This window comes from Squalius cephalus, assembly GCF_949319135.1.
Source record: "Squalius cephalus genome assembly, chromosome: 25".
Classification (NCBI taxonomy): Eukaryota; Metazoa; Chordata; class Actinopteri; order Cypriniformes; family Leuciscidae; genus Squalius; species Squalius cephalus.
Window position 1 is genome coordinate 7683925 of NC_137146.1, and position 22407 is coordinate 7706331.

Consider the following 22407-nt stretch of genomic DNA (forward strand, 5'->3'; position numbering starts at 1 on the left):
TCTTTTGTTACCCACATTTTTCAAAATATCTTTTGTCTGGGTAATAATGATTCTGTTTTGATATTTAAACATGGGTGGTTTCTGGTGGTTTCCGCCATATTACACATTCGAATATTTCTAGTACATCAAACTGTTTTATTTCAAAGAAGCAAGATAAATCCTGTTTTCTATGAAAAAAAAAAAAACAGAGGCTTTTTATCTTCCTTTACTTTAATTTGATTCCATTCACTATTCTCATGAGAATCAGAGATTCAAGTAAATCTTTGTATTATGAAATACTAAGGCTGTATTATTTTGTATAACTGATCAAACAGCATACCTATGAGAAAAAAAGAGTGAGAGAAAATATATTTATAATCCCTGGCAGATGATCTGTAAAATGCAGATGAAAAACTCAATAAACCATGTGACAAGTGATCTACTGTACCAAATTTCAAACGTCATACTGTACATATCCAAAAAAAAACCCATTTGAATAAGAGAGGAGAAAAAAGTGTAAAGCACCAAAGATAGGAGACAGGGCTCTGATTAATTAGATAACACGTTTTTAACAGATTTATCTGAAGGGCTCATTAATTCTGGCGAACAGTGGTGAGTCAGTGCTCTCTTTCTCTCTGTCATGTGTCATCAGATCAGTCGGCAGCTGAAAGCTGATTGGATATCAGTGCTGTTACATACTCGAGCCTAATGACATGACATCAGCAAGCAAAGACAGCTCTCTCATCTGTCCGTCATCCATTAATGCCTTTATTATGAGGGCACTCACCACTCAAGGGTTATTCAAGATGGATCGAGCGAGAGAAACAGAAAGCGGGTGGCGGGTCTTGGACTATAAAACAGTAATAGAGCCACAGACGACATGATGACTCCTGCCCTGCTGATGCTGTAATTAGTGGTGCACGCTAAGACAGCAACACTATTGCTTTAGCTCATACTACATAATAATATAAAACAGATCATTAGTTAGAATATAATTTTGTTTTGTTTGTCAATATTGTCTGGTTAAAAAGCTTTGTGGTATTGAGTTTTACATGGTCGTCATTAAAAAAACGAATTCTCCTGAAAATACAAATATCTAGTTACCCCTATGTGTTTTAAGAGGCGATCACAGCTGATTGGATGGAGGGAGAAGACTACAGGTGGAAACAAGCAGCTCTGTGTTCACGAGTTACGTTATGCAGTCTCCAGTCTTGTCTTTAACATCCGCTTTATCTCTCTATTTTTCTCTCTCAACAGATCGAACATCTGTCCAGAGAGCGGGAAAAGTAATTTCCATGAGTTCCGCATGCACACCTTTGAGACGACCACATCCTGCAGCTCGTGTGAAATGCTGCTGAGGTGAGCTCACCGTTGAAGCTTTGTGAAATGACACAGTATACCCACAATGCACCTTAATGAGATCGATATCGCACATAGAGTGAGTGAGAGAGGGAAAGACAGCGGTAAATCAAAGGTGTTCGTGGGTAATCATAAATTCGATGATTTCAGAGTTAATGAATTGGCAGATAATGGGCCAATCAGAGCAGAGTATGTGGGCGTGGCCCAATCACATGTAGATCATTCCTGAATAGTTTTGTAATTGAATGGAAATAATGGGAGATGTTAATGCATCTATCTATCTATCTATCTATCTATCTATCTATCTATCTATCTATCTATCTATCTATCTATCTATCTATCTATCTATCTATCTATCTATCTATCTATCTATCTATCTATCTATCTATCTATCTATCTATCTCAGAGGAGTCTTCTATCAAGGCTACCGCTGCTCCAAATGTGGTGCTGGCGCTCATAAGGAGTGTCTTGGCAGGGTGGACGTCTGTGTCAAAAGCAGTGCCGGTGAGCCCCGCATTCAACACAAACAAACACTTTCTAGAAATTTCTGTGCATGCACATTATGAATCATCTATTTACAGAGCTGCGATGGAGCCTCTGGCTCATGTTTCAGTGTTATGTGATGTCGTCTTACCTCGCTGCACACTAATGATTGACCTACAGTACACTGTAGTGTAACTGACAGGGCAATAAAAGCTGTCAACATGCAGAGATTCCTAATAATCGAACCTAGGCCACATAGATAAGCGTGATGTCTGATGACAAACAGACAAACAGGCTTGGTTGGGTTCCTGAACTCGTGATGTATGCATGTGTGTGTGCGCCTGCCAACAGTGCCACTTCTTATTGTTTTAGGCATTAGTCAGGCTTCCATAGAATTTCCTTGTTCACGCTTTTAGGCACAGCTGAGCTCTCTCTAAACTCCCATCAGTTCTGCACATCCCATGTCCTATTAGCTAATTTGATTGTGATTTAAGCTAGCAATAAAAATAAAACAAAATACGCACAGAAAATGAAAAACAAAACAAAAACAAAAAGGATTCTGGTAGATTCACATTTGACTAGGCCACAGATCAGATTATTTTATGTAGAAATGTTCTATCTTTACCACAACAGATATATCATCTTAATTTTTTTATTTTCTATATGATTGGTTGCCGTTTTTTATTAAATCTTTGTTTTTCCACATGCAAGCAGGGATGGTGGAATTTATTCAATTAATTTATTAATTTAGTCAATATATTAAAGCATTTCATACATCCAAGAGTAACACACACAGAGGCGTAGACGCAGGCATGCACATACAAACACGGAGTTGAATCTGGTGGAACAAAACAACAAAGAGGCCAGACTTGACAAACACACACCCTCTGCATGTAACTTTTCAAACTAATTTAATTTTCATTGTCTGGAATTTTCCAGTGAAAATGAATTGTTTATTTTTTACACTCTTAATGTAAACAACTTTTTAGATTTTTGTGGTTGAACAATGTTGAGACTGTAGAATTCTTGAGAACTTAATATGTGTGTTTGTCAAGTCTTGCCTCTTTGTTGTTTTGTACACAAGATTCCACTCTGTGTTTTTATGTGCACACCTGCGTGTCTATGCCTCTGTGTGTGTGTGCAACAGGACAAAGTTCACAATGTACACTCCAAGCACAGGCCCAGCCTCTCCCTCGGGAGCCAATGAGACTTGCTCCTGGTGCATAACTCTGTCTAGTCCGGCCCCTCACGTCAATTTAGCTCGGGCAGCTGTTAAGTACCTGCAGCGTAGCAAAACAAATCGTAAATGCTCACAGCACACCGTGTTCCACACAGCCTAATGACAGCGTCTGTACAGTGTGTTTATCTGAATGTGTAAATTCACTCTAACCATGCCTGTCTTCAACATGCTTGCAGATTCCAGCTCTTTTGGATCACAGGTGAGGTTTTTTGTTCAAATAATTCCTTTGATGTAGTTCTTCCCTGCAGGGCCTCATTTACTCCTATTAGTACTATTAGAAAATTCTCTTTTACAATGCACTTTAGAGTTGCCGCAGCATTATTCATGGAATTGTTATTGAAGTGATATTACTTTATTAAAGTTTGATGCACTAGTTATAGGGAAACTATGCAATTGTGTCTAGCCCAGAGTTCATTGCAGTTTAGAATGATATATATGTTATGGATTGTGCATTTATTTAATTGCACACCAGTTTTATTAATTGTATCGCTTGCAACACAACACCACGGTCATCATTTTGCAATAACAAACCCAATGTAATTTATATAGCATGTAATAAGGATATTGACATGCAATTTGTCCAGAGTGCAGTTCAAAACACTGATGGAAAAATTCTCCATTCTTTGTGCATATGTTACAGGATGAACGTGTTTTGTGCAGTGGTGTGACAAACAGTGTTTACTTGTCCAAATTAATGATGAGATTAATTATTATCAAATCATTAATGCATTGCAATGTCTGTGAGTGGCAACAGTATGAATCATGTGATTTATTTACTGTCATTACAGATCGGAAAAAAACCCTGTCGTGGAGAAGATGCAGGTAAATCACAAACACATACAATAAGTCACATTTTGCATTCTTTAAGGAAAACGTATTTCAACCAAACATGACAAACCAGAATGTTATTATTTCTGTCAGTGGATCACAAAAGGATGTTTTTTGAAGCTATTTTAAATACAAGATGTGGTCACTATGGACACCAAGATTCTTCAAAATTCTCCTTTTGTGATTTACTAAAAAAAAGAGAACAGCATTTAGGTTTGGAATGACACATTAAAGTGATATGTCACCCAAAAATGAAAATTCTGTCATCATTTACTCAATCTCATGTTGTTCCAAACCTGTATGAGTTTCTTTTTTCTGTTGATCACAAAAGAAGATGTTTCGAAGAATATTGGTAACCAGACAGTTGACTGTAGCCATTGACTTCCATTCAATACTATGGAAGTCAATGGCTACCGTCAACTGTCTGGTTACCAATATTCTTCAAAAAATCTTCTTTTGTGTTGACAACACAAAAGAAATGATGACAACATTTTCATTTTTGGGTGAGCTATCCCCTTAAATGTTAATGCATATAATGATTGAATTTTAGGTGAACAGTCACAGTTTGGCATGTCTTGCATTGAAATTTTTAAGTTCGTCATTGCTATGGCTTTGGGGTTTCATAAGCGATCATGCTTACAAAACATGCATAGTCTTGTACATTAATACTTACCTCTTCAATCTGAGCCAGATTGTAGATTCTTAGTGGTCATTGAGCCGTAGTGTTGTCGTTTGTTGTAAAGGCAAGCTCATACACGTAACTAGGGTTTAGTGTCAGTTGTAAATCAGATATAAGCGGGAAAAACAATATGCGAAGACATTTAACCACTGTTGCTCCATTTGCTAGCATAGATAGGCCCAATACTTAACCCACTTCTCCCAGTAAATGTTCACTCAGTTTAATTGTATTATGTAGGCGTCTTAAGCTGTGGAGAGCTTCTTCAGTTCAGAAGTGTGAGCTTCCCTGACCCTCAGTCTAAACTATGTTCGCATAAGTAGTTTAGGCCTAAAGAATCTCTTCTTTTATTCATATGATTTGAGTAACCTCCTCACTCTTTCATGAACTAATAACCGCTCCCAAATACATCATGGTCTGGTGATTGGTTTGGACCATTATAATCTGAATTAACTGACACTTGATAATAGGTGTTTTAACGTTTTTACAGAAACTTTGTTTTTACAAAGCCTTTGCAACATCTTTCATTCACGTCTTTCAAAATAAAAGTCTCGCGTCAGAAAAACATTTTGAAATACGGTTTTGTTGTTGTTGTTTCTTTGACTACACACGCGACCCACTCAAAACGGTCTTGCGACCCGCCAGTTGAGAAGCACTGGGATAGACGACTTTCACCACCTCAACTACATGTTCGATCTCACATCGCTAGTGTTCAGCAGCAGTCGTTCCACCCATTAGTATGCCGTAAAGAGGGCCACATTATCTTTAATTATGTTTTCACAGCATCATTGATAGTTTGATCGATACCCAAGAGGTGATAAATGTCCACCTGGGATACAGGTTCAGATATCAGGGGAGTGACTGCTGATAGAGCGACGTACTTCCCTCGCCCTCATTTTTAATAGCTTCATGAATATTTGAAATAAACGGGTGAAGCTAAATTGCAAGTCGTTGTTTCTCACCCCCACAATCACGATACACCCTCTCCTGAGTTCATTATATCTCTTTAAAGTCACCCTGTCTGCGTGGAGCCGTGAGAGGCCTCCTGATCCCACACAATATTGGGGTCGGTAGATTCATTAAAGTTATGGTGAGAAAAGCTCTCTGTGTAGTATTTGCTGTCATGGGAATCTTTCCGTTTGAATTAAAGTAGTTCCTTCCTGCCTGTTCAGCGCTGCTAGATTTGTCTTCATCAGAAGCAGCCTTCCTAAAAAACAATTCTTTTTCACTTTGGCTGAATTTGTTATTTCATGTGCAGTCATTTCATATCTTTGTGCATAAATGATATTTCGAAATAGTGCTGGTTTTTGAGAAGAGGTGTGTTGTTACTAAGTGAGCTCTTTTGTATTGCAAACACTTTTGTTTTCATTTGGCACATTCAGGCAACCTTTTGTGAGCTGTTTTGATGCAAAAATGCATTTTAGTGTTTATTGGTGCTGACTCTTTGCCCTTGTGCTCAAAGGTTCTTAGCTTAGCATGGCAGCAAGACGCTTCTCTACAGAGAAGCACAAGCTCACGCTGTTCTTTAAAGCGTCTTCAAAGACAGCCCGCCGCGCTTGGAGGCTCAGGGCCTTGGGTGATCTGCTGGGCTGGAAGGCTTCAGCCACAGCTGGTTGCATTAAGAGAGTCTACACTCGCCTCTCATCATCAGAACGGCAGAATATATAGAGCTGCAGCAACCAGCTGAGACCATCACTATTGACCCTTCAGCAAACCAGCCCTGTGCACACAAACACACTCATTCATAGCTCACTGGAGCGTCTGAACGACTGTCCGCTCGGCACAGTTTCCCCGCGGCACACACGAGACCTGTGCGTGCAATTACTTGAACGAATAAAACTGTGTTTTAATGCTAATTAGGGTAATAGCCAGACTGTACAGCTGATGTTTGTGGTCAGCTTCTCTTCGTACACACTCTGGGGGGAATTTGCTAAAGGCTGTGACACACCAAGCCGACGACAAAGAACAAGCGGCGACGAAAGCTGATTATGTTGTCACCTCGCGGCCAACAAGCTGCGCTTGAACACACAGCAAAGACCACAGCTGACTGTTAGGCACCTACCTGTGTGCAGGTATTATAGCTGTCTATATCCGCAAGTATCAATAGTCTATTTTTGTCATTCAAAAAGAGAAACCGAAACTAGGACCGCATATATACAAACCGTAAACAAAGCAGCTTGCTTACCATTTTTGAATATCAATAATGCAGATCACTTTCTTCTTTCGAGGCGGCTTATGTTGTTATGAAAATATTAGCATATTGGAATGCTAAGGTAAGATGGTGTAAAATTAGAACAGCATTCTGAGTGCGCCGTCTTGAGTTCTTTGTTCGTTTTCATCACTTCGCTGTTATTGGACTCGTTCACTAAACTGAACAGCCAATCAGAGCGATCTCTCCAAGACGGCGATTCAACATGCTGAATGCCTGACAACAGCCGACGTGTGGAACACACCAAAACTAGCCTGACAGGCGCTCACAGATGGTGTTTCATGGCCCTAAGAATGAATTGCATCCACTGATAGCACTGTTTATTAACATTTTTGCTTTGGTATTCAATTCACAAAAAAAATCAAAGAATGGCAGAAAAAAGGCCAGCTATGCTTTTAAATGCTAGTTTGTGGAGAGATATTTTATTAACATTTTGAATTAGCTTTTATTTTCAGTGCTTTTTTTATATATTTATATTACACTTTAATTTTATATTTATTTCAGTTTTACTTTTAGTAATATTAATACTTAAATGTTTTTTATTTTGTATCCGACACACTAAAGTGATCAAGGAATAGCATAGACATGACCAGCTACGGTTTTAAATGCATGATGCTACCACACCGCATGCATGACAGCACGAACGCTCGAGACAAAACATTAGCTCACTGACATTTTTATGATGGATTGACTTGATTTTTCTGTCACCTGTTGTGATTTACGATCACCGCGTCACGTAAATAAACCTGTTCTTTATGTGCCGGAATGTCAAAGCATGCAGTAATGACACTCTGTCAAAGTTCAGCATGCTCGTTGGCAATATAGATGAACACACAAATGCATTATTTTAACAATTTTTCTGTTTTTTTTTTTACCCCCCAGATCTACCTAAGATGCAGGTCATCCGTAATTATTTTTGTGTTCCGAGCCCCCCATTTGGCCCACCGCTTAAAATCAACGTTGGTGACGTTGTTGAGGTGATGGAGGCGAACATCCGCAGCTCTTGGTGGAAGGTGAGACAGTTTTACTCACTCATCATAAACTTTTCAAGTCATGCAGCCCTGCAGGAACGGCGCTAGCATGTGTTCAGCTGCTAATTGATTGCCTCTCGTGTTTGTGGCAAAGGCCGAGCGACTGTGTTGTTATGCTTTGCTGAGCATGACTGACTGTGAAATGCTAACTAATCCAACCCTTATTCAACACAAGAAAGCTGTTGTGGGTTAGGTTTCATAGCCGAACAAAAACAAAACAGACCAGCACAACGCCCAGAGAGCAGACACGCGCTTCACAACAGGTTTAATTTGTCATGTTTTAATTGTATAGGTGTTTCTGCACATGCAGTGCTCTGACTTGAGACACACAAAAGAAAATCACACAAATAGATTTAGATTAATGATTAACTCTTTCTTGGAGTGCAATGCTAATCACTTTCCTATGAACCTTTTCCCCTATTGTGCTTTTAAACTTTTAGAAGAAGCCTTGTAAAAGTTGTAACCTTTTATTTTTGTTTTAATAAAAAAAAATTAAAAACGTTTTTTATAGCCAGCAAAACTGGGCTAATGTCACCCCAAATGTCCACACATTGATGACATAATGCTGCATAGACCAAAAAGTGTGAAGCCTAAAATAACAAATGTGAACTTTAAGGGCACATAGTAATCATCGCAAGACTGAAAATGTGCCATTTGGGATGGGGTCCAAGTCTCCTGCTGCTTTTTCTCATGAGAAACAGACCCAGTAAGTCTTGCCAAGTAAGACATGTTCCTGGATCAACATGTTTTGTTGACCCTGGAACAACATTCCTGTCTGAAAATTTAGTCCTAACCCTGTCCCTACCCCTACACCTAACCCTACCCATAACTTATCCCTAAAATCAGATTGAAATGATAGGTGGATAACACTGATGTAGAAGTAATGTTGTAAGCCTAAACTTGACAAACTGTAAACATGTCCCTTAAATCTGAGTGGTTGATTGGAATGTTGTTCCAGGATCAACAAAGATGTCGATCCAGGAACATGTTGTACTTGGTGAAATCACGTTCTCCGTAAGCCTCCAGTGTCACACACTGTGCTCAGATTTGCCAAAATGCCAAAGTCCAGATATTAAAAGTCAGAGATTTGAGCATTTGTTATCTAATTCTATAAAGACCAGTATAAAGTTCTTATATTTCTTAATATATATTATATAAGTTCTTAGAAGTTATTATGTTTTCTTAAACTATGAAAGAGCAACTTTTGAGCAGTAAAATGTTCTTCTGGGATGGGACACAAAAGAACACGCAGTTCATCTTGATGCCCACTCTTCTTGCTCTGGTTATTTATGTGCCAAGGCAATGAGGAAACCAGCCAATGATTGTCTAGAGAGCGAGAGAATTGGCAGAGCCTGGCACACACTCGAATGCCCCTACATCCCTCTCCGTCAGACGGGTCCAGCTGTCCAGGACGCTTCTCCACAGCTCTGTTTTAACATGTTAATCTCGTTCTGCCTCATTCTAAGACCGCCATCCGCTGCAGGCTCCGAACGCCCAGCTGTCCCGTGCACCCGGAAGTTGTTTGATTTATTCAATTTGAGCTCATGCAAAATTACACCGCCCGTGTCACCTGAGACCTCGTAATATCCAGCATCCCGCGGCAGCTCCGGACGGAGCAAAGGACGATCAGAGCCCTCGTAGCTGTGGTAACCCGGAGACAATTATTGCCGCTCTGGTGCCTAGACAAACGCAATCATTCACTGTAATTCCATTTGGGCCTTTGGTTGCCATCTGTTTGATCTAACAGGGTTATGAGTTTAATCATTATTAGGCCCTTATCTGAGCAACAACCAATAGTGGGGCGGCATCATGAGAGTGCTGATAAAATGTCAATGCGCTAAATGCATTGGGGAGGGGAGGGGGTGTGCTTAAGGATCCACTTACAAATCAAATTTGTTCAAGGAAGAAATGCACTTTCTACATCTCCCTGGAAGACTGTCTGAGGAGGAGGAGGAGGAGGAGGAAGGGAAAGATCCGAGCGTTACCGGCAGGAGAACCATCATTTGTGGTTACATCAGCGACAGCTGTATCGGTTGATCATTTTATTTGAGGTCATTCTTGAAGTGTCTGTATATAAATTATTTGTCAATTAGATCAAACTAAACTAAACTAAACTAAACAAAAACTTAAACCATAAAAAAGTTGAAATAAAATAAAATAAAATATTTCATTTAGTTCAACATTTCTCATTTTCATTTAGTTTAAGTTAAGATACTAAATAAATAAAAACATCATTACTCCAGTCTTCAGTGTCACATGATCCTTCAGAAATCATTCTAATATGCTGATTTGCTGTAGTGATGGGAAGTTCAGATCATTTTACTGACTCTCTTGTTCGATCTCGTTCATCAAAATGAACGAATCTTTTTTCGAGTCATTTCGTTCATTTAAGGGGCTTTAAATGTTATACTTTTAACAGGCAAATTCCCCGAACACATCCACCTACGCAATCTTGATCATATTCTGAATTAAGAAATCATTATAATGCAGTCAAAAATAATTTACAGGGAACATAAATAATTACTTTACCTTCCGAGTCTTTCATTCATTTTTCACGTGACAGACGCAATGAACGGATCATGAACGACTCATCACTAATTTGCTGCTTTAAGAGACATTTCTTATTATGTTGAAAACAGTTGTGCTGCTTAACATTTTTTGTAGAAATTGTGATACTTTTCTCAGGATTCTTTGAATATAGTTCAATGAACAGCATTTATTAAAGCATTTATTAAATAGAAATCTTTTGTTGACATTGTAAATGTCTTCACTGTCACTTTTAATCAATTTAATGCATCTTTGTATAAAAATATTAACTTCTCTCTTTTTTTTAAATCTTACCACAAATGTTTGAATGGTATCATTGTTTCCACAAAAAGGTTGAGCAGTGAAAACAGTTTTCAACACTGCTGGATGTATTATACTGTTTGCTCATTCTCCTGGATTCTCCCAAGACTTTTTCAGCTCTGATGAACTCTGCTGTAAATTTGTAGCGTGTCGTGACTCGTGTTAAGTACTAATTGTTACTGAATTATTGAGGAGGAGTTGCCCAGCTGAACGTAATGTAATTATCTTGCCATGGTTTCAGGGTAAAGTCCTGGCAACTAAGGATGTTGGCTTCTTTCCAAGCGACGCAGTGAAGCCTTGCCCATGTGTGAGTACAAATACCAGATTATAGTATAATGCTAAAAACATTTTTTATTCTCTGCCAAACAAAAACAAATGTGATCTAGGCAAGGGAGGCTTGTCCTTGTGTGCATGTTGTGTTCGCATGGTTTAGGTATGCAAGCACCTCTTCATTATTGTTTTTGAATGACAGGTGCATTGTAGGTGATTGTCTGTAATGCTGGTTTGTCATGTAAATAGCAGGAATGTGGACAGAATGCGATAACACTATCAGAAAGATGATTTACAGTCATAATGATGTACAAGTCATATGTTAAGAAAAATATGTCAGGTTATCTTTATGAGTGCATTTAGAAAAGCAATTGTGGTTGTTAAAAGATAGAATAAGTGGGGCAGGTTTTAGCGCTAATACGAGCTGTATTGTCCCAGACTTGAGCTGCAAGTTAAAAATACTGTATGAAAATCAGGTTGAGTGGAATTTCAAGAACAAAAGCGCACATGTGTGCTCTACTTTTTTCTTTCTCACCTCCTTTTTTATCTCTTTATCTTTTTTAGGTACCCAAACCTATTGACTACTCTTCCCAGCCTTGGTACGATCTTTATTCTCACTACCAGAATATAATTTTGTACCCGAATATAAGCATTTAATTTTTGAATTTTTATTATTACCATCTTTAATTTTTTTTTCTTCTATTTATCATGTATTAAAATATTCTGATATTTCATTATTATATAAATAATGTAGTACTTTTTATTCATTATAATAATTAGAATATTTTACAAACTACATTACAGGTATTACAAATAACTGGGAGAATCTCATAAAATATCCATATTATATATTGCCATACATTTTACTATAAAATAAACATTTTGCAAAATGACATTTTATATTACCATAATTTTTTTTTTTTTTTATTTCCTGTAATTTTCGTAATTCTATTTCCCCTCTAATTTTTCATTAATCTAAACAGTAAATACAATTGTTAATTCATGTGACTTTTTTTGCAACTACAGGTCAGCACTATAACTTTTTAATATTGTGTGTTGCCCAGAAGCCCTTCAACTCTGACCTCTGACCTTTGACCTCTGACCTTTGGTTTAGGTTTGCAGGCTCAATTGAGAGGGTGCAGGCTGAGGCTGCGCTGCTCAACCGGAGGAGCAGCACTTACCTGGTCCGTCACAGAAGCCGAGAGTTTCACGAGTACGCCATCAGCATCAAGTGAGTTACTACAGCACACTTAGTTATTTACTGTAAAAAAAAAAAAAAAAATTGTAAAAACTAGCTGAGAAAAAGTTTCATAACTGCAATATTCCACCCACTACGGTATGGAAGCTTGTTTTTTAAAAGTTCTCTTCAGCTTTTTATCTCACAATTCTGACTTTATTTCTTCACAATTTACATTTTAGAATTGCGAAACTTTATCTTGAAATTCTGACTTTATTTCTCAGAATTGCGAGTTTATATCTTGCAATTCTGACTGTATAACACACGATTACAACTGTAGAATTGTAGAATTGTGAGATAAAAAGTCGCAATTACCTGTTTTATTTTTGATTCAGTGGCCAAAACAAGCTTCCAAACTACAGAGCCCGGGACAAAAATATGTATATTAGTGAGTTCAACGTGGCCATGATTTACTAAAACGAGGGAACAAATTAATAAAACATGGGAACGAATTCTTAATTCGTGGCCACGATTTAATAAAATTGAGTAAACTAATTAGTTCAATGTGGCCACGATTTACTAAACGAAGGGAAACGAATTAATAGATTGTGGAAACAAATTCTTAAAGGTATAGCGGAGGATTTTTTACTTCCGGGTGGATCACCTATACTATTGGTCCTCCTAATTGTCAATCATTCTGGTGAATCAATCAAACTTTTCAAAAAGTGGAGAGGGCGGGTCTTATCTAAAATTCGGAAAGATCCTCCACTATACCTTTAATTCATGGCCACAACATTTTTTTTTTGTCTGCATGTCATGTGCGGGGCTCCGTAACCCACAACAATATTAATAATAAAAATAAAATAAAAATTATTATTATTTTTTATTCACACACTCCAACAACGATAGGACAACTCTACGCCGTGTGTGTGTTTGAGTGCGAGGCCGAAAGACAAAAGCTGCCCCATTTTATCAGTATTTCTTGTTTGCAGACAGTCCTGTGCACTTTCGCTCTAAAAAATGTGAGCTCGTAACTTTTAATCCAAGGACTAATGGAGACGCCCCACCCCTCGCTATCGACCCCTTCTCCCTGCATGAAAAGCTCTTTGCCCCATGCATTACTATGGCAGCTTCCCATAGGGGATAGGCAGCATCGATCGCAATGATCACCAGAAAATTACTCTCATCATTTATTCATGGCCCACAGGTACAACAACGACGTGAAACACATCAAGATCTTAACAAAGGAGGGACTCTTCTACATTGCAGAAAACAGGAAGTTCAGAAGCATTTTGGTAAGTGCTAATGTTTTGTACTAGTTTTCAGCAAAGAGTATTATTAAAACGTCTTCATCATATAGAGTGAAAAGTAAATGTTATGCTCATATGTTTTTAAGGTCGGTGGAATCGGTGCAATAAAGATAAATGTTTGCATTATACCAGCTTATTACATTTGAAATCTCTTTGTATCATTTATACAATCCCTTTTGTTTTGTCATCTGTTTGCCTTCTAAAGGGCATTAGGAAATCATGCTGCTTAATGTCTCTATTCTGTAGAAAAATCAAATGTCTTTTGTCAGCTTTTTTTTTTTGAAAGCGCTTTTAGATTCGATCTCGCAAATGCCAGTTAAATAACATTATTGGATTGTGAATGCTGGAGTCATATTGAATCCGTTCATATATTTATTTTTTTATTTTCCCTTTTAATGGCTGTAGATATTTACCCTTTTATGTGAACTGACATCACGTTGAGCGTATGTGTGTGTTTAATGCAGGAGCTGATCGAGTATTACAAACATCACTCTCTGCGGGAAGGATTCAGGACACTTGATACCACACTGCAGTTCCCCTACCGAGAGCCGGAGAACGGAGCCAACAGTACGTCCTGTGCACAAACACACTAGTTCCAGATTCACGCGAACACGACTCACAAATAACAAAATGTACGCTTGTTCTATTTAAAGGGGTCATCGGATGCAAAATTCACTTTTATATGGTGTTTGCATATAAATGTGTCTTTGCAGTGTGTGGACACAACCACCATGCAATGAAAAAAATTCATTCACTCCTTTTTTTTAATCCTCAAAAAGCCTAAACACTCTCAAACAATCAAGTTTGAGTATAAACAATGATTCATTCTTTAATAGTTCAAAACATGTGACATTGTTGTGATGGGCAGGAGCTATGGTCACCAGGGTGGCTGCTATGGCAGCAGTGTTTGAGACCAAATCTTCTCGCGTGTGCCCAGGTGTCTCGATGTTTAAGGATACGTTTCTCTTAGTGTTTGTCATAACCAGAAGGTGCATTTTTATACTACGGTATGTAAGATTATAAAGCATGAAGCATGAATATATAACGAGTATAACGCAAATGCTTCTAACTATAGTAGCTGAATTTCACATTATGTTTGGAAATATCAGAATGCAAATACTGGCACAAGGGACGCTATAATGTGTTTCTCAACCTTGTTTCTATGCCTTATATATGGCATATTTTTTAAATATTTCAATAATTTACTATATTTATTTGTATATATACAATTAAAAATGTTTGGGCCAGTAAGATTCCCCCCCTTAAAATTTTCAGTATGTGACAGTAAAGACTTTTTTAAGAAAGAAATTTACAAAGAAATTATATTTCAAATTGCTGTTCATTTGAATTTTCTATTCATCAAAGAATCAGTCAAAAAATTTGCATTTCCATCTTAGGACTAAATTACATTTTAAAATACTTTAAAATAGTAAACAGTTGTAATCATTTTGTTATAATGTTTTTGTTGTATTTTTGATCAAATAAATAAAGCCTTGGTGAGCATGAGTCTTTAAAAAATTCTTACTGACCCCAAACATTTAAATGGTAGTGTATGTATAATTATTTTTTATATTAAATATTTTAATTTAATTATTTTAATTATAAATAAACATATATATAGCTCATACAAAACGTGTAGGTTCATGCAGGACTCATTTTTTAGTTAAAAACTAGACTCGCATACTTGCAGCATTCACGTCAGCATTTGCATACTTGTTTTTGGCCAAATAAGTTTTAGAGATCTTCTGTCTGTTCATGGCTTTGTGGTTGCAAAAGCTCCTAAGACATCTGTGTTGTTTTCCAGCTGTGGGAGAGGAGCGAGTTAAAAATGTCAAACAGGGGCTGTTACTGAGCTGTGCTTACAGCCTGATCTGAGAGTTTATGGCGCATTGCAATCAACACTTAGATCTGAGAGTTTATTGTAGCTCCATATGTCACAGTGAGGGTTTGCTGCAATTGGGAAATGTTGGCAGATTGAGAAGCTGGGGGATGTCACTCAAACGCTTCACTGCTTTAACAAAGAGGACGAAAGCGATTCGAAAGCGACTCTGACCGAAGAATGGATCTCCCAGCATGCATTGCTGCTGTTTTTCTCTTCTCTTCCCCAAGCTCTATTCCCATGCAGCACAGCTTCTTTTTTTTAGTTTTTTTTCCATCTCAGCGTCTGCTTATGTGCCAATACATGCAAATCATATGCGATTGTTTTTTAGATGTCTGCCAGAGGCGCACAAGTCTTTCATGTAAACAGGACGTAAGGAGCAACAGGGGCATCTACTCTAAGTGGTAACTTGACCCTGTGTAGGCAGCATACAGCAAGAGAGTTTCAACCGGAAAAAATCAGCATTGCAGAATGGAAACAGTTGTACAGGGTTACCTCTATTGTTCGTTTTGGACACCAAAATATTCGTGACTTTAATTCACAAGTGAAGACGGAACAAATTGCTTGATAGTTGCCCTTTCCATCCTCATTTTTATTTATATCCAAGAAGCTCTGGAGATGCTGTCAGCTATGTTGCGTTTCTACTTATATTCCATCGAATGTTAAGCGAGCCATACAGGTTGGACGGCAAATCCATAACCCTGAATATTCACATTATGGGTAACGGCGTGCTGAAGGTTTGAGCCTCGCAGACTTTGCAGAATAGTGGGCGAATGGCCCGGCTTTTCTGGAGTGACGTGGGTGGAATCTCAAGTGCCCATCAGCAGCTGGTCTGAGTGGTCACAGGTTGGATAGTGGTCTGAGACAAGGCCTTTTGGAGACACAGCATGTGCTCCTGCATAAATTCATGAGCTCAGTTAGCCTCAGCTTGGGTTGTCCCTTCAAAACTCTGAACAGATGTTTAAGAAAGACATTAAATGCTTCTGAAACCAGTCAGAGTTGAACTGCTTGCCAGAGAACGGACAGAGTGAGAAATTAAATGAAACGAAGAGAGATATTGAGAGATATTGTCAGGTAATTAGATTTCAAAGAAGTTCAAAAACGGTCAAAACATTTAAAATGGACCCTATTTATATTCTTAGTACATTTCTGGTCTTACTGTGGATGCTCTATCTATCTATCTATCTATCTATCTATCTATCTATCTATCTATCTATCTATCTATCTATCTATCTATCTATCTATTAGATAAATGAAGATGGTTCTGGTGGTGCTGCTTTTAGCCATTATGCTCCAAAAATATGGAACATTTGACCAATTGAGATTAGGCAAGCTCCAAACATTCACATTTATAAAAAAAGTAGGTGAAGACACATCTTTTTAAAAGATATGACACACTCCCACTCATCAGATTGTTCAATGTTTATCGACGTCTCGTTAGTTACGCTTTGTGCAGGATGGCTTTGGCCGCCTTCCACAGAAGAGTGGGTGAGGAAACATATTGTGTTGCTGACACACTGGGGGTCCGAGACGCTCTGGGCCGAGCTGGTCAGATGGAGCATCAGATGGCGAGGGGAACTCGCCTCACTGCCTCAGACGCTCCTGGAGTTTTACTAGTAAACCCAGACCTCGTCGATAGTTCTCGGTGGATTGGGACGTGAATAGAAATATTCCACCGTGTAAAACCGGTTTGAAGAACTTAGAATAAGGCCAAGTGTTTACAATCTGCTCTGTTTGCTTGCAAATGTTACGTTTCAATTAAACATGCTTTTTCTTTTGCTTTTCTTCTCTTTACCCTCGCCGCACCCCTACCTCACCCGCCTCGCCCCACTGCGCCCATGCCTCTACCACACCTCAGCCCCGTTGCTCTGCGGCCTGTCTTTTCTAACTCCCGCCGGCTACAGCTTTGTCCCCCCCTCTACCGCCCCATTCTGGTCAGGTACAGGTACATGTTTTCTTATCCATTGGTGTCATTTTGTCAAGGTCGTACGAGATCTGAGGCTGCCATGCCCTGCGTTTAACCCCGCCTCCCATCTCATTGTGCGTGTCTGTTTATAGGGCATTCCATAGCCACTATCATCTCCTTTAATGCATGCACCATATGTCCTTTGTCAGACTGGGAGACACTATGACTCATCATTATCTCATTTCAGGTAGTTAGCTTATTAGATCCGTCATTACGGGCGGTTTTTGTCAAGGGAGCTGTGATGAAAAGGAAGGAGTCGGCCTAACTTTGTGACATCTCTCTCTCTCTCCCTCCTTTACAAACTTCTCGCTTTGAGCATGGCGGCAGCTAACTGGCAGCCAGTTCTCTGTCTGTACAAGTCTTGCTCACTTTAAAACAGCTGAAGAGAAAGCACCCTGGCACCGAGGCGGATCTCATCAACACACGTCTGGCGGAGGGCCTAGCTTCTCTGGCTGCCGTTCACAAAGTCTTCAGAGCCTCTGAAGTCCGATAAAAACAAAGGCTCATTTGAATCCGCCACCACGTATTTCCCTCGGCCCACCGCATTTAGAGAGAACTGCGAAACAGTCCAACAAAACGTCTAATAGTCAGTGAGCTTTTAGAAGGAACATGATGTGTTTTTGAGGGAAAAGTCGCCTGAAATGTAATTAACCCAGCGGATTATGCTGTTGACACATCTCAAGACATAATCAAAACAGCCACTTCAGCTGTGATTGGACCCGTCCCAGATTCGCGAGAATCATTTATTTAGAGTGGATGTGCTAAGGCAGGCAAACACATGAAGGAGTGCGGTGATTACAAGAGTCCTCAGGGAAACTATACAGCCTGACTCTGCTGCATCCATCCTCTCGCTGTTTGTCTGCATCATTTTGTCTGATTCTCATCTTCATTTTTTTGTCCTGTGATGTTTGCTGCTAAATGTTCACTCTTGTCTCTTGTCTCTACAGTGTTCACTCCCAAGGTGATGGGTGTGGCGATAGCCCGCTATGACTTCAGCTCCCGGGACACGCGGGAACTGTCTCTGCAGGAGGGCGACGTGGTGAGGATCTACAGCAAAACTGGAGCCAATGGCTGGTGGAGAGGCGAAGTCAACGGGCGGGTGAGTGTGTGCGTGTGTAGATGTGTTTGAAAGTATACTAGCTCACTGCATACTTCATATTACACACTGCATAAATGAACATGTGAAACTCATTATGGAACAATAAAAGTTTTAAATAGTTTTAGTTAAAATAGTTAAAAGGTTTTGCGGCACGTTGAATTCTTTGTGTAGTATCAAGTTAACATCATGGAAAAAAGGATTATTTTCATTTGTAAATACAATTTGTAAAATAAAATTTAAAACAAAACAAAACAACCCTTATATATTAAGTAATATAACCTAACGGTCAAAAGGTACAGTTTTTTGTTTTTTTTAAGAAATTAATACTTTTATTCAGCAAGGATGCATTAAATTGATCAAAAGTGACAGTAGACATTTATAATGTTACAAAAGATTTCTATTTCAAATCAATGCTGCTCTTTTGAACGTTTATCAAAAATTCTGTTTGTCAAAAAATCCTGAAAAAAAACTATTTACAAAATTATTAAGCGACTGTTTTCAACATTGATAAAAATTTTTTTTTGCTTGAGCAGCAAATCAGCATATTAAAATGATTTCTGAATGATCATGTGACACTGAAGACTGAAATAATGGCTTCCAGTCCTTATCATTATGGTATACAGTATTTCTTGTAGTATGTTCCAGTTTACACTGGACATTTTGACACATAGTTAATCGCTAAATACAATTTGCTTTATTATATAACAATATAAGCTGGTAAAATATAACAATATAATAATCTCAATTTTAAAATACAAAGTGTGTTTAGTGCAGTCATAGAGCACCTTCATACCCTACATAAATGTGAAAGTATACTGTCTGTTTAAACTGTCTCTTCATAACATGCTTCTCTTCTCTGATCTAAGATGACAGACATCCTTGCTAAGAGCGTCAGAAAACTGAAACCGCACAGAAAATGTGGCCTCGCTATTGAATTAAGCGGCATTATTTCATACTGAGCCAAGAAGCTTATTTGTACTTAAAGCGCATCGAACTGTCAAATGTTTTTTTGAGCCTCTTGAGCTGTCTTATAATGGTTTCATCAGGAAGGCTGTAATTTAGTGAATAAAACGTTCAGGGCTGTTTTATGGATGGCAGTTATAGATTCTGGGATCAGTGCTTTGAACAGTTCCCCTGCCTCCTCCTGAAATGGACAGAACTGCTAGTGTCCCTTTTGTATTCATGTTGTATTCGAGGTGTGACACGATCAAACGTCAACCAACAAATCACATCTCTCCATTGTTTTGTCCTAATCAGCTGTGATTGTCAACAGTGTTTTCCGTGATGTACAGTATTCTACATTGTTGTTGCAAATTATGCCGATTTGTTACCAGTATAAAGTTTATCCAGCTTGCTAAGATACAGTTTTGTTAAGTTTGCAAAATGACCAATGTAGTCTTGGAAGCATCTGTAAGAAGGTTTTTGAAAACGGCTGTCATTGAGTATAGAAAAATTATGTGACACCCAAAGCTTGTTGCATCACAAAATAGCCATAGTAGATGGTCACAGGCACAGCACAGCCATTCCTCTCTCTCCCTCCTTGATTTGGCCAATCAAAAGAAAAAACAGCTGTCATACTGTCCCTTTGGATATTATTGCTCAGGCCTGTGTGCAGCCACCAGAATTGCTTAAACAATCCAGCTCCGACTCTCCTCCTCTCCTCCCCTCCTCTTGCAGCAGGCGCATCCTCAAGGTTATCCAGGCAATGAAGTGACGCAAATCCTCTGTAATACCCCCCGCAACCTTCTCTTCCAATCACTCATTCCTTCTGTTCTGTCTCATCCACAGGTGGGCTGGTTCCCCTCCACGTACGTAGAAGAGGGCGAGGAGTGAACGGCTCAACGAAGGAAATAAAAGGAAAGAAAGCAGATGGACTGCGTTCGACTGGACTACACTGAGCTGAGTCACGGAGTCAGCTGATTGGCTGATGCTCTCGCTCACTCTCTGTCTTATTTGTCTATCCTGGAGGAAGTGCACTGGGTTTGATGGATGAAGGACTGTCTCTCAGGGAGCAGATTATCAAACACAACCCCTAACCCTCAGCCAGATCTTAAAAGACCCTTCCGGGCACCTGGACGGAGTGTCGCGAGTGAATCCGGGCCTGAGATGGAACGCACGGAAACGGACTGAGGTTACACCGTGAGCTAATTCTGTATGTGTCTGTCGGCTCACAGGGAAACATGTTTGTCCTGACCTTGCCCGAGTCCTCCTTTCCTCCACTATTATTGATGATGCCCCCTCCCCGTGTATACACTGCCCTGGAGGTGTTCTCACTCGCGGAAGACCCTCCCACCCTGCTATTCGTCTCAGATTAAGATCATAGCTCCCTGCCATGTATGCCACGGTAATTGATTGCTGTCTCTTCCCTTTTTCCTTCCTACGAAATCTCTCTTATTTTCAGATTTCCACTTAAAGGGAACGACCGGTTGTTTTGTGCGTCGTGTTTCTCGCACGCTTATCTCGAGAGATATATTGTGAGGCTGTCACGGCATGTTTATCTGATCCGCGCAGCGAGACGTTGACAGGAAACAAAAGGGATCGCGGTGACAGGCCTGTAAACAGCTTTTTCAGCAGGGGCCCATGGCCCCGAAAGCATTGTGTCACCTCATGCAGAAAGGATCCTGGTAGATAGTGCAGAGTGCCTTCTCTATCAGCTAATGAGGGGGATTTACATTTACATTTGCAGGAAGAACTGACACATTGAAAAACAATGAGGCAGATCCAGTGAATCAGAACTCTTGAAAGTCTCGATATGTGTAAATTAGTGGTTGACTGATATGGATTTTTCGGAGTCTGACGCCGATATCTAAATTGTAGGGTGGCCAATATAATATATGTATTAAAATATAAAATGATTTATATATATTATAATAAAGGTATTATATGAATTTTTGTGTATGTATATATAAAATGAATATAATAGATTTATTATAATATATATGATTAATATTGATCAATAAAATATAATGCTTATTTCTACTCAGACAGCAACATAGTGTCGGCCCAGATCCGGGTACACAAAATTCCCTAAATTTGTTATTTTTTCCCACAGTTATTTTTCAGATGTCAGTCAATTAGTTTACCATTAGTGTGTTGTTGATAACCTTCTTGGCCAAGGGTTATTAAGTAAGTCTTTTATTCATTAAATCTAAATGTAAATGTACTGTTGGACAGGATACTGGATGTGTTTTCACTTCCTGCAGTATTTCCCTTTGGGACTCTTTCTTCCCAGATTTTCCAGTGTTGTAATGCACTAGATGGATGCTTTACCTGTCTGCAGCTACATGTAGATCTGTGCAATCTGAACTTCCTCTAAACTGTGATGAAATGAAAGTTTTCAGAGTGTTTAGACTGTGTTGAGGTGACAGACTCTATAATCGGAGAAAGGTCATATCAGGAAACACTGCTGGTTTCTCAAATGGTTAGACAGAAGTGCACTCACAAAGTATTATTTATTTATTTGTGATCTAAGAAGAGACTTTGACAGGAAAAGACATTTAAAGGAATACCGTCAAATGACTGAAAAGCTTCAACCGATAAAAAGCCAGTAGAGAGAAACTAAACGCATAAACAGAAATACACTCTTATGTGCCTATAAAAAAGTCCAATGTAAAGCATTTCCATTTCTTCTTCACATTAGTCTTTGATTGAACACAAGGACAGATCTTTTATCATTTTATTTTTGTCTTCCCAAAGAGCTACATAATGTATGTAACAAAAAAAGTTTTTTTTTTCATTCCTGTAAACTGAGAAGACGTGTAGAGTAAAAAGGGTAAATATTTATTGATTTATATATCTTTATCTGTGTTATAAAGATAATGTCTTTTAAATGTATATATGAATAAGGCATTGATCAGTCATCTCATTGTGTGATCTTTGTCTCAATGTAGCACAATGTAACACCACTAAGTGGCGGCATCATTACCAGGTGCTTCTCTTTCTTCATTCTCACCCTCATCTGATGAGCTTATAGTTTCTCCTTCCTCCTCTTTGGTTCTCTCCTTGAATTTTCCCAATCATCATGCCTTGAAGTCCAGGAAAGTCTGTACTTATG

The 22407-nt window shown here is 38.8% G+C and overlaps 1 protein-coding gene across 2 annotated transcripts in view; it reads left to right on the forward strand.

The window, feature by feature from the left end:
• vav3 (vav guanine nucleotide exchange factor 3) overlaps window positions 1-20697 on the forward strand; it is a 67861-nt gene extending 47164 nt beyond the window's left edge. The window contains exons 16-28 of one of the 2 annotated variants that reach the window (XM_079863529.1): window positions 1237-1338; window positions 1745-1842; window positions 3238-3260; window positions 3850-3883; window positions 7657-7787; window positions 10894-10959; window positions 11487-11521; window positions 12037-12153; window positions 13307-13394; window positions 13874-13976; window positions 17147-17227; window positions 18202-18353; window positions 20142-20310. In XM_079863529.1, the coding sequence (XP_079719655.1) occupies window positions 1237-1338; window positions 1745-1842; window positions 3238-3260; window positions 3850-3883; window positions 7657-7787; window positions 10894-10959; window positions 11487-11521; window positions 12037-12153; window positions 13307-13394; window positions 13874-13976; window positions 17147-17227; window positions 18202-18353; window positions 20142-20186 (1075 nt within the window). In that variant the 3' untranslated portion in view covers window positions 20187-20310. Of the gene's footprint in view, window positions 1-1236; window positions 1339-1744; window positions 1843-3237; window positions 3261-3849; window positions 3884-7656; window positions 7788-10893; window positions 10960-11486; window positions 11522-12036; window positions 12154-13306; window positions 13395-13873; window positions 13977-17146; window positions 17228-18201; window positions 18354-20141 lie in introns of both variants that reach the window. The other variant, XM_079863530.1, reaches the window with a different exon arrangement.
• The last annotated feature ends 1710 nt before the right edge of the window (window positions 20698-22407 follow it).